The 13,008-nt window shown below is 37.1% G+C and overlaps 1 protein-coding gene across 1 annotated transcript in view; it reads right to left on the bottom strand.

The window, feature by feature from the left end:
• ACTR3 (actin related protein 3) overlaps nt 1-13,008 on the bottom strand; it is a 73,377-nt gene that overhangs the window by 48,261 nt on the left and 12,108 nt on the right. Inside the window, exon 2 of the mRNA XM_004031658.5 lies at nt 990-1,045. Coding sequence (XP_004031706.1) covers nt 990-1,045 — 56 coding nt within the window. The remainder of the gene's footprint in view (nt 1-989; nt 1,046-13,008) is intronic.

Below are 13,008 nucleotides of genomic sequence, written 5' to 3'. Positions count from 1 at the left end.
TTTGGCAAAGCCTAACAATTCCTATCTTATTCTCAACTTCATTGATTCTGAAACATACACTGCTTTCATTACTCTCTACATATTCATTTTTCCATTTTCTTATTTTCATAAATGAATAACAATGAAATACAAAAAATTCAGTCACATAAATAAGATTGTGAAAAATCAGTGACACTCTCAAAATTAAAATGTCTAGGAGTGAGAACCACTAAGCAACGGCTCAAAAGGTTTGTCACTTGGTATGCAAAAGTTTTAATTTGGCTGTAAGACAAATAGATCAGAAGTGTTACTATATTATGTACAAAAAACGTGAACTGTTTTCAAGTCAAAAGTGTAAAAGTATGTTAATCAAGGAACAGACCTACGCTAACAAACGAGCACTAACAAACCAATGTCAGAATATTTTTCAAAAACTACTGAAAGTTAATGGTCAGCTTAAGCAAGATTAACAAAAATAGGATAAAACAAAAATACTCTAAAGACATACAACAGTATGGTTATGGGATATTAGAAAACAGCTGAGGTCAACATCTCTAAAGGTGAGATATTGTCCTTCCATCCATGAAACATGGGCACTTAGTGAGGACATCAACAGATACGGGCCCTACAAACAGTAGTCATATCCACAAACCAAAGGACAATCTTCATAGGTATATGATGGGGAGTGGACTACTTGATAATTAGTTATACCCCCATACTGTTAACTGCAATATCACCCTAAAAATTGGGGTACTGTTTCATTATCAGCTAATTTCTTTTTCTTCTTTAAAAAGACGTATTTAGTAGACACGGCAAGTGGGGAGCTAAACATAAAGCTGAAATGAATAGTCAGACGTACAAAAAGGAGGCCACACTTAGAACCTGGCAAATCATGTTTTTAAAAGGACTAAATCTTTTAGGATTTCAGAACTGATTACTTCTTTTACTTAAATTATTAGGGAAGGAGATCTTTTAAATCAGCTCATTTGTGGCTTAAAAGAAATACTTACAGGAAGGGATGATAAACTGTGGTTCTGTATTTCCAGCATATCCTAGTTTTGTATACCTGCAAAACAAAATAATTTATAAAGATTTCACTAATATTTTAGCAATTATACATTTCTTTCTTAGAATTTCATTTGTTATGAAGTGAGATTCCATCGTAGATAAATAATATACCAAATTCCATAGTTTCACTTAATTTAACCCCTACTTTCACAATTCTATCAAAATTATAAATGCACAGAGCTTCTGAAAAGAAATTCCACTTCAAGAAATTGATCCTTCAGGAATATATGTGAAATAATACACAACCAAGGTCATTAGCTACAATCTTGCTTCTAACAGCAAAAGACTGGAAATAACCTAAATATCAATCAAACTGGAAACTACTGAAATATGCTAAGTTTATACTATGGAATATTATGCAGCTACAAAAAATAGAATGAGGAAGCTCTTAGTATAGTGATAGGAAACAATTCCCAAAATATATTACTTATTGAACAAAGATACAGAACAATGTATCAAGTATGGTATATCTGTATAAAAGTAATGGGGAGGAGTAAAAACATATGAAATATTTTGTATAGGCACAACGTATCTCTGGAAGACTACACAAGAATAATTTCGGTTGTCTCCAAAAAAGGGAACTGGGGCAGTGATGAACAGAAACGAGAAGGAGATTTGTTTTCATTGTACATTGTTTCATACCATTCAAATTAATTACTATTCAAAAATAAATATAAGATTTAATGTTTTGTCGCAGTAGATTTGGCCTACATTCTTCTAACAAAATAACAACATAAACAAGGATTAGAAATTATAAAAGCTGAGCTCTGACAAGCAGTATGTGGGGGCTACTTAGGAGATAGTGGGGCATTTTTTAGCTATGTGGGAAAAGCTATTAACTATAAGCAGGCTTTAAAGAGAATATAACATTTTATATTATTCCATATTCAAACTCACTGATAAATAGCAGACAGGTAATTGCTGTGACATTCTTGGACTCTAATATCTGAAGAATCTTTTTTCTAAAATAAAATGAAAAAAAAAATCTACCGGGGGCCTGACGTGGTGGCTCACACCTGTAATACTAGCACTTTGGGAGGCTGAGGTGGGTGGATCACCTGAGGTCAGGAGTTCAAGACCAGCCTGACCAACACGGTGAAACACACTCGCTATTAAAACTATAGAAATTAGGCTGGGAGCAGTGGCTCATGCCTGTAATCCCAGCACTTTGGGAGGCTGAGGCAGGTGGATTACTGGACCAGGACAGGAGTTCGAGACCAGCCTGACCAACATGGTGAAACCCCCAACTCTACTAAAAATATAAAATTAGCCAGGCATAGTGGTGGGCACCTGTAATACCAGCTACTTGGGAGGCTGAGGCAAGAGAATCGCTTGAACTTAGGAGGCGGAGGTTGCAGCGAGCCGAGATCACACCACTGCACTCCAGCCTGGGAGACAGAGTGAGACTCTGTCTCAAAAAATAAACAATATCTTTGGGGAATGTTTTAGCCTCCAAATTAAGTTCAAGAACTGAGTGTGCCAAGGCCGAGAAGAGAGGATCACTTGAGGTGAGGAGTTCGAGACCAGCCTGACCAACATGGTGAAACCCCATCTCTATTAAAATACAAAAATTAGCAGGGTGTGGTGGTGGGCGCCTGTAATCCCAGCTACTCAGGAGAGTGAGGCAGGAGAATTGCTTGAACCCGTGAGACAGAGGTTTCAGTGAGGCAAGATCATGCCACTGTATTCCAGCCTGGGTGATAGAGCAAGACTTCGTCTCAAAAAAAAAAAAAAAAAAAAAGTGTGCCAAATAAGAGTAAATCATTAAAAATAAGGGGAAACCATAAACTGTTGAAAAAAGTGATATTGGTCTACTGACTAACCTCTTCAACAGTTTCCCACTGTTCACGTTTAAAAAAAAAACAAAAAACAAAAAACAAAAATTTCCTTGTAATGTATACAAAAAAGTCCCTTTATTATTTGGCCTCTGACCTCTCCCAGCTGCCCTGACACCACATTAAACTCCCTAACCATAAAAACAGCTGACAATTTCTCAACACTCCAACTCATTTCATGCCACCAAGCCACTATTAACACTGCTCCTACTACATTAGATGCTCTCCTTCCCATCCAGTATAGTTTAATACCTTACCAGTGGACAAATGGAAATGACTAGTCTACTATACCAAAATAAAAACTTGTTTAACACAAAGCAGTCTAAAATTGTTGAACCAAAACACTCTACCTAAAAGCCTACTACTATCTAACCAATAGTGAATTATTAATATCTAACTATTCCTTGGTCTGATCCCACATATTAATCTCTCTACTTTTATTCTTATTTGTCACCACCACAATTCAAGCTGCTATACCCAACAATACCCTAAAACAGGACAAAACAGTATTTTCAATTCTAGAACTCCTACAAAGGACAAGAGAATAATGTACCTAAAAAACAATGCCCTAATTGTTTTTTCCTCTGCTTTCACACCACCACCACAACAACCAACACAGAAGACTTCTGGGACCAAATGTGTGGAGGGTTTCTCCCAAGAAGAAAAAAGCAATCCATTCTGCAGTGGACACCAGCTGGGTGTTCTGTAATTCAATTCCAATACTATCTACCTGGAGATAACATCAGAATCCACAGGTTGAAGGCTCAGTCCCCAGGACTGCCCCCCTTCTTCAGACACCAGTCACAAGCCCCAGCCTCTGGAACTTCTGACTCACCTGCTTGAAGATGAGTTTCCCATACTCCCTCCCTGAGTTCAATTAATTTGCTCAAGTGGCTCACAAAACTCAGAGAAACACATTAGCTGGTTTATTATAAATAATATTGCAAAGCATACAGATAAAGACACACACAGGGTGAGGTGTGTAGGAAGAGACGTAGACGTTCCACACCCTCTCGAGTGTACCACCCTCCCAGAACCTCCACGTGTTCAGCTATCTGAAAGCTCTCCAAACTCTGTCCTTCGGGTTTTTATAGAGGCTTCAGTGCATAGACAGGATTGATTAAACCATTGGCCACTGGTGATCAACTTAACCTTCAGCCCCAGTGGTTGGAGGGTGGGGCTGGAAGTCCCAACTCACTAATCATGCCTTGGTCTTTCAAGTGACCAGCCCCATCTTGAAGTTACCTAGGGGCTGCCAGCCAACAGTCATCCCATTAGCATTCAAACAGACATCACTTTGGAGTTTCTAAGAATTATAGGAGTTGTATGTCCGAAAACTGAGTTGAAAACCAAATACATATTTCCCAATTTCAAACGGCCTAACTCAAAAATCTTCAAATGATGCTCTACTGCCTACAAGATTAAGTACAAGCTTGTTTCCATTTCTGTAAAATTGTTCATTGTAAAATTGTTCCTAAAGGCCCATCCACATGAACAATTATATCATTCTCTGATTCCTTCAGCTGAATATTAAAGTTCTCCATAATCATTTCCAATTTTTATAAGCATCTGCTATCACTTGCTTACATAAACCCAGCTCTAAGCATACTACACCTGCTACTCTTTTTTCCCTTATATCTTGTCTATTCCCTATTCCCCCCTCACATATTATCTACGCTCACACTGCACCCTCCCAAAAAAAACAACAACAACAACAAAAAAAAACTTTTATCACAACTTAAAACTTCTCCAGGAAGTCTTTCCTGATCATTTTAACTATCAGGCATCCTTTCTTTTGACTACTCTTCATTTCAACCATGAGCCACACATATTTTTATGTGTGTAAATATCATCTCCTAAATATTACAGTAATATTTGAAGTACAGACCACATTACAGTAGAAATTTCCTTAAGAAACATTCATTTAACCAGCTTACCAAACTGATCAAGACCCCATTCTTGGCCAGAATCAAATTTTCTAGGCTGAGTATATTCATCAATGAATTACTTTCAAAATAAACACCAAAAGGATCAAATGAACCTAATACAAAACAGTCAATATGTAATCAAAACAAAAATGCTCTTCTCAAAACACAAGAATAAATGCATACAGTATCCAACTGTATGGATATGCCATAATTTATTTAATCACTTCTAATGTATTTTAAATGCCACAGCAAAATAATCTACTACATTTTGGAGAGCAGTAACTAATGTTCTACTACCTTAGATTTAAATTTTAAATATCCCAAAAGAACTAAATCATGTAAAGTCTGTCTACATTAGTTAGGCAGACTGCTAAATTACAGCATTTGATAATAATCATAGACAACAATATTTTCACCAATTCTTAAAAAATATGAGGGGAAATATCACAGTTTACTTAACTTCATAAGTTGCTTAGACTCTAAAAGCTAATTTGGTTCCTGGCTCAAAAAAAATGTGGTACAGGACACAATCTAAAAAAATAAAGTTATCTCCTAAACTTTAAAAAAGGTTTTGAAGGCTCAACCTTCAACAAGTCACATTTTCCCCACCAGGGAGTAAAGTGCTGAATGACAAAAAAAAAATCACTCTTTAAAACCACTCGCCTTATACTACCAGCAAACTTTAAAAATTAAGATTTGAAAATTTAAAAAAACACAAGTCAAAGTTCAGAGAATAAGCGTACAGAAAATACATTGCAATAATTTTAAAAATAAGAACACAACCGTAGAAATCTCAGACTAAAAAAATACTTTTTAATGCTCATATAAAAATACTTTAATGCTTATATGTGAGATGAGAAACATTTAAGGAGAGGAAGAGGTTTGAAAATTGTTATTAGAAAAAGAAAAAAATTAGAAAGTATATTAAATATTAAATTTATTTAAAACTCCAAAATAAAAGCTTTTCAAATGTAAACTAGCCTCCATTAACCTACCAATTCTATTGAGTTTTACACATGAAATAACTACATATTATCCTTGATTAAGATATTTTTATGAACTCTAAAAATTCGATAGTCACCATAAAGAAATTTCGTACAAGTAGATGGCAGAAGTTTCTCTCGCTTTTTCTTTGACAAAAAAAAAAAAAACTGCTAACAGCTAATTGGCATTTGACATATGAACTTTTTAAATTGTAATTTAAGGATGTAATCACTATCTTTAAATTCAAGGCTCTTGTTTTTCAGTGACACAAAGTTCAAATATTTTTGTAATAATACAAATAGGTTTCAAATGACTTTCCTATTAAGCATTTCTCTAAGCATATATACATGTTTGTTGCTCTCTAAAGAATAATGATGTTCTTCAGGATACTGACCAAGTGTATCACAGCAACCCACCTTTTTTTTTTTTTTTTTTTGGGACAGAGTTTTGCTCTTGTTGCCCAGGCTGGAGTGCAATGGCGAGATTTCGGCTCACCACAACCTCTGCCTCCCGGGTTGAAGCGATCTTCCTGCCTTAGCCTCCCAAGTAGCTGGGATTACAGGCATGCGCCACCATGCCTGGCCAATTTTGTATTTTCAGTAGAGACAGGGTTTCTCCATGTTGGTCAGGCTGGTCTCCAACTCCTGATCTCAGGTGATCAGCCAGCCTTAGCCTCTCAAAGTGCTGGGATTACAGCTGTGAGCCACCATGCGTGGCCAACAACCCACTTTTAACCTTACTTTTCCAAAATAAATTTTTGCTTTGAATTTATAAATCCTATCAGTATAATTTATTTTTCCACAGCCCTTGCAATTTTCTGTAAAGATTTCCTGGATATTCAAAAAGGTCATTTATGAGCTGGGTGTGACGGCTCACGCCTGTAGTCCCAGCACTTTGGGAGGCCAAAGCAGGAAGGTCACTTGAGGACAAGAGGTGAACACCAGCCTGGGCAACAAATCAAGATCCAAATCTCTACAAAAAATTTAATCAGCTGGACATAGCAGCTCACACCTGTAGTCCTAGCTACTTGGGAGGCAGGGAGGATGACTTGAGCCATGGAGGAGCTATGACTGCCCCACTGCACTTCAGTTGGGCAACAGAGCAAGAACCCGTCTTTAAAAAAATTATTATAAAATTACAATAAAAAATAAACAAAAAAGTAATTCGTAAAAGCAGCTTCTCCCCTGCTCTAAGTTACATTTAGCAAAAACTCTCTTTTGGACAGCTAGTAAACAACCTGATCTCATTCCCTCCTAGTAAGCTTTAAAAATAAGTTTAAATGGCTTCATTTTTTCTTAAATTTGCCACCTGGATAGTTGCATTTAGTACAGAATTCAGACTTGGGACAAACTTTCATATCTGAAAGCTATTTACCCAAATCGATCCACAGATTCAAGCATTTCCCATCAAAATCCTAATAACATTTTTGCAGAAATAGAAAAATCCATCCTAACATTCATATGGATCTCAAAGGATCCTGAATAGCCAAAATAATCCTGAAAAAGAACAAAGTTGGAGACCTCACACTTCCTCATTTTAAAAGTTACTACAAAGCTATAGTGACCAAAACAGTATGGTACTGGCATAAGAACTAACAGAATCAGGAGCCCAGAAATAAACTCTCACATATATAATTAAATGATTTTTAACAAGGATGCCATAACTACTAAGATGAAGAAAGGACAGTCTTTTGAACAAATGGTGCTGGAAAACTGGATATCCACATGCAAAAGAATGAAGTTGTACCTTTACCTTACACCATACACAAAAGTTAACTCAAAGTTGATCACAGATGTAAACACAAGAGCTAAAACTATAAAACTCTTAGAAAAAAACCATAAGGTGAAAAGCTTCATGATACTAAATTTGGCTATGATCTCTTGGCTATCACACCAAAAGCACAAGTAACAAAAGAAAAAAAGAGAAAAACTTCATCAAAATTAAAAACTTGTGTATCAAAGGACACTATCAACAGTGGAAAGGCAATCTACAGAATGGGAGAAAATATTTGCAAATCACTATCTGTAAGGGATTAATATCCAGAATAAAGAACAACACAACAACCAAAAAAAGCCCAACTGAAAAATCAGCAACGAACCTGTAATGACATTTCTCCAAAGAAAATATACAAATGGCCAATAAACACAAGAAAAGATGTTCAACCTTACTAATAATAAAGAAAATGCAAATCAAAACCAGAATGAAATACCCCATTACACCCATTAGGATGGCTATTATCAAAAAAACAGAAAATAACAAATGTTGGGGAAGATGTAAAGAAACTGAAACCCTTGTACAATGCTGGTGAGAGTTTAAAATGGTGCAGTGCTGTGGAAAACTATAAAATAGTTCCTCCAAAAATTAAATACAGTAATTACACGACCCAACAATTCCACTTCTGGGTATATACCCAAAAGAACTGAAAGCAGGAACTTGAACAGGTACTTGTACATGCATGTTCATAACAGCAATGTCCGCAAAGGCTAAAAGGTGGAAGCAACCCAAGCATCCATCAACATGTGAATGGATAAACAAAAATATGATATATACTTCCAATGGAATATTATTCAGCCTCAAAAAGGAAACACATGATACATGCTTACAACATGGATGAACCTTGAATACATTATAAGTAAAATAAACCAATCACAAAAGGACAACTATTGTACAATTCCACTTATAGAAGGTACCTAGAAAAGTCAAATTCATAAAGACAGAAAGCGGAATGGTATTTGCCTGGGACTTCGCATGTGAGGAGAGAACGGGAACTTACTGTTTAATGGGCAGAGTTTCAGTTTGGGAAGATAAAAAAGTTATGGATCATGGAGGATGGTGATGGTTAGACAATAATGTGAATGTACTTTATGCCACTAAACTGCACACTTAGAAATAGTTAAACAGTAAACTTTACGAGTATTATACCACAAAAAAACAGAATTTTTTTTTTTTTTTTTTCTGAGACGGAGTCTCGCTCTGTCGCCTAGGCTGGAGTCCCGTGGCGCCATCTCGGCTCACTGCAACCTCTGCCTCCTGGGTTCAAGCAATTCTCCTGCCTCAGCCTCCCAAGTAGCTAAGACTACAGGCATCCACCACCATGCCCAGCTAATTTTTGTATTTTTAGTAGAGACAGGGTTTCACCATGTTGGCCAGGCTGGCCTTGAACTCCTGACCTCATGACCCGCCAGCCTCAGCAGTTACCACAAAGAAAATAATACTGGATACCTACTGCACATGTTAAAGCAGGATAAATCTAAATGTATCAAATATAAAGTTTAAAAGAAAATGTGATATAGTTTATAACCCTGGAGTGCAGGAGACTTTCTAACTATAACTTAAAACCCATACACTATAAAAGGTGATTTCAACTATGTAAAAATTAAAAACTTCTTTACAAAAACACACTCAAAGTAGCCAAAAGAAAAATGAGTAACAGAGAAAAATTATCTACACAAATTATCTAGACAGATATAATCTCTTTAACATATAAAGGGTACCCAGATGTTAATGACAAGGGAGGGAAGGAGGAGGAAGGGAGGAAACAAAAGAAGGAAAGGCAAAAAGACACTAACCATTCCCAGAACAACAGAAATGGTCATTAAACGAAAAGACACTCAACTCCATGGGACTTTTAAAATGTAAATTAAAAGTGCACTGAGGTGCTTTCAAACATAACTAGTTGGAGGGAGGGTTGTATAACAACAACAACAAAAGAAAAAACATTACTAGTTAGAATGCAAAATGATACAGCCACTTACGAAAACAATTTAACAATCACTTACCATCTGACCCAGGAATTCTACCTCTAGTTAGAATCTACTAGAAACAAGAAAAAAACAGTTGTCCATACAATTGTGTACATGTATGTTCACAACAGAATAGTTCATAAAGAGCCAAAACTGGAAAAAAAAAACAATGTTTAACAAGAGAATGAATAAACAAGAGTGTTATATTCATACAAACCAAAATTACTTCACACAGGAAGAACCAGGAAAACATAACCCATTCTCCTGGGAGAAGACACTCAACAGAAGGTAATTCTAACATCACCCAAATGCTGGAATTATCAGATAAAGACTTCCAATCAACAATGAGTATTAACATAGACCTGTAACTGATCATAAAGGAAATATCACCAGATAAATGAAAATAAAGGCCAAGCAGTAGAAATTATTCATTCTGAAATCGGGGGGAAAGAAAACAAAGAAAAAGGACAGAGCTTCAGGGACTTATCAAGGACAATATCAAAAAGGTGATACACGCGGCCAGGCGCAGTGGCTCACACCTGTAATCCCAGCACTCTGGGAGGCCGAGGTGGGCGGATCACAAGGTCAGGAGATCGAGACCATCCTGGCTAACAAGGAGAAACCCCGTCTCTACTAAAAACACAATAATAAAATTAGCCGGGCGCAGTGCCAGGCACCTGTGGTCCCAGCTACTCAGGAGGCTGAGGCAAGAGAATGGCGTGAACCCAGGAGGCGGAACTTGCAGTGAGCTGAGATCAAACCACTGCACTCTACCCTTGGCAAAGGAGTAAGACTCTGTCTCAAAAAAAAAAAAAAAAAAAAGTGACACACTTAAGTCCCAGAAGGAGAAGAGAGTGTAGTAAAAATATTTTTAAAAAGAAATAGTGACAGGCCAGACGGGGTGGCTCACGCCTGTAATCCCAGCACTTAGGGAGGCCGAAGTGGGTAGATCACTTGAGGCCAGGAGTTCAAGACCAGCATGGCCAACACGGCGAGACTCCATCTCTACTAAAAATAAATTATGGGAGGCTGAGGCAGGAGAATTGCTTTAACCCAGGAGGCAGAGGTTTCAGTGAGCTGAGATCGCGCTACTGCACTCTAGCCCAGCAACAGAGCGAGACTCCGTCTCAAAAAAAAAAAAAAAAGACAATTAGCCGAGCATGGTGGTGTAAGCCTGTAATCCCAGCTACTCAGGAAGCTGAGGCACAAGAATCGCTGAACCTGGGAGACAGAGGTTGCAGTGGGCCAAGATTGCGCCACTGCACTCCGGCCTGGGCAACAGAGCAAGACTCAGTCTCAGAAACAAACAAATAAAAAAGAATAGTAGCTAAAAATTTTCCCAATTTAGTGAAAGACAGAAATTTAGAGATTTAAGAGGCTCAAGAACACCCAAGCAGAATAAATATAAAGAAAACCACACTTAGGCACAAACTACTGAAAATCAAAGATAAGGAAAACAATGTACTCATATATGGGGATCTAAAATAGAACCTGATAAATAAGTAGCATGGCAGTTGCCAGGTATTGGGAAATGGAGGAATTGGAGAGCTGTTGATCAATGTGTACAAGTTTCCAGTTATAAGATGAGTAAGTATTAGTGATCTAAGCTATAGCATAGTAACCACAGTTAATAATATACAGTATTTTACAGTTGAAATTTGCCTAAAGGCGATCTTAAGTGTCATCACACAAAAAAGGTAACTATGTCAGGTAACAAATACATTAATTAGCTTGATTGTAAGACTCATGACACAAGGTTTACTTATATCAAAACACCACGTTGTGGCCAGAAGCAGTGGCTCATCCCTGTAACCCCAGCACTTTGGGAGGCCCAGGCGGGCGATCACCTGAGGTCAGGAGTTTGAGGCCACCCTGGCCAACATGGTGAAACCCCATCTCTACTAAAAATACAAAAACTAGCCAGGCGTGGTGACCGGCACCTGTAATTTCAGCTACTCAGGAGGCTGAGGCAGGAGAATCGCTTGAACCCGGGAGAAAGAGGTTGCAGTGAGCCAAGATCACGTCACTGCACTCCAGCCTGAGTGACAGAGCGAGACTCTGTCTCCAAAAAGAAAAAAAAAAACTAAACCAAAAATGTTTCTTTGTGATCTAGAGAAACAAGTTAAATATATAGAAAAGCTCTTACTATGGCAGTAATGAAAAAAATCTACAATGCTGATTTTGGCTGGGAAAGGGAGGTGGTAAGGGACTTAAAAAACAACTTGCTATTGTACTCTAAAATCCTGTAGCTGAGGTTTAGCTGTACTCAATTTGCTTGTATAAAATATATAATACATCATTTTACATTAAAAAAAAGAAAAACAACTTGCTTAGAGAAAGGAATATAGAGAAAAGAATTCAAAAGCACTTTTGAAGCTATCAAAGCCTTGGTGACTAGAAGAATAATAGTAGAAGTGAGAGAGGAGGCTGGACTGGCAGAAATCAACAGCAAAAGAAAGATGAGTTTTATACAAAAAAAAAAGCGAGTCTGTCACAACAGTAATTGCCTCTGAGGAAAGGGGAAGTGGATTTGGGGACAGTCATCAATAATGCTCTTTTGTTCCTTAAAACAAGAAAGATAAAGTAAGTATAACTAAATGTTCATGGGTCATAATTCTAACAAATGCAGGTATCTGTTATATTATTGATTGTACTTACCTAAAAGGAATCCATTAATAGAATCTTTTTCAGTAGTAAAACAACTTATGCCTGTATTGTAAAAGCATTAACATCCTTTGCCTTGGATATTATTTTTAATTTTACAAATTGCAAATGCTTGTACATTAAAACATGTACAATTACACTCTCTTGCTAGGGGCTAATATAGTGGTGACTTTGAAGCCAATGTTCCATTACAATTCTGAAAATTATAGGGCCCTTAAGAATGATGCTAAATCTACTCTGCCTGTGCCTCTACATACGGAACAAGTTTTAACTTTCAATAGTTCAACAAATGAAATGATATAACAAAATAAATATAAGACCCCAGAGCTTAAGGATAGAAGAGACTTTAATGATCTAGCACAACTCTTTCCAAAACCTTAACACTGACAACCACTAAAGTTCAAATAATTCTATCCTAATATGAATGACTTGCTTATACTCTTACCATATCATAAAAATAAAGTACATCTTATATAATTTTATGTAAGATATGATTACCAAATAAATCCCAAATGAAAATAGAGTTTACTAATTGATCCCAATGCCTACTCCCATACTATCTTAATTCTCAGCTTACCCAGTTTTCGTCATACAATACCAAAGCCCAAAAAGGTAATTTGGTGTTAGAAACTTTGTTGTTGCTGAAACAGAGTTTCGCTCTTATTGCCCAGGCTGAAGTGCGACAGCGCGATCTTGGCCCACCACAACCTCTGCCTCCCAGGTTCAAGCGATTCTCCTGACTCAGCCTCCCGAGTAGCTGGATTCAAGCAATTCTCCTGCCTCAGCCTCCCAAGTAGCTGGGATTAC

Source organism: Gorilla gorilla, chromosome 11 (assembly GCF_029281585.2).
Source record: "Gorilla gorilla gorilla isolate KB3781 chromosome 11, NHGRI_mGorGor1-v2.1_pri, whole genome shotgun sequence".
NCBI lineage: Eukaryota > Metazoa > Chordata > Mammalia > Primates > Hominidae > Gorilla > Gorilla gorilla.
This window is presented reverse-complemented; position numbering and strand designations above follow the sequence as displayed.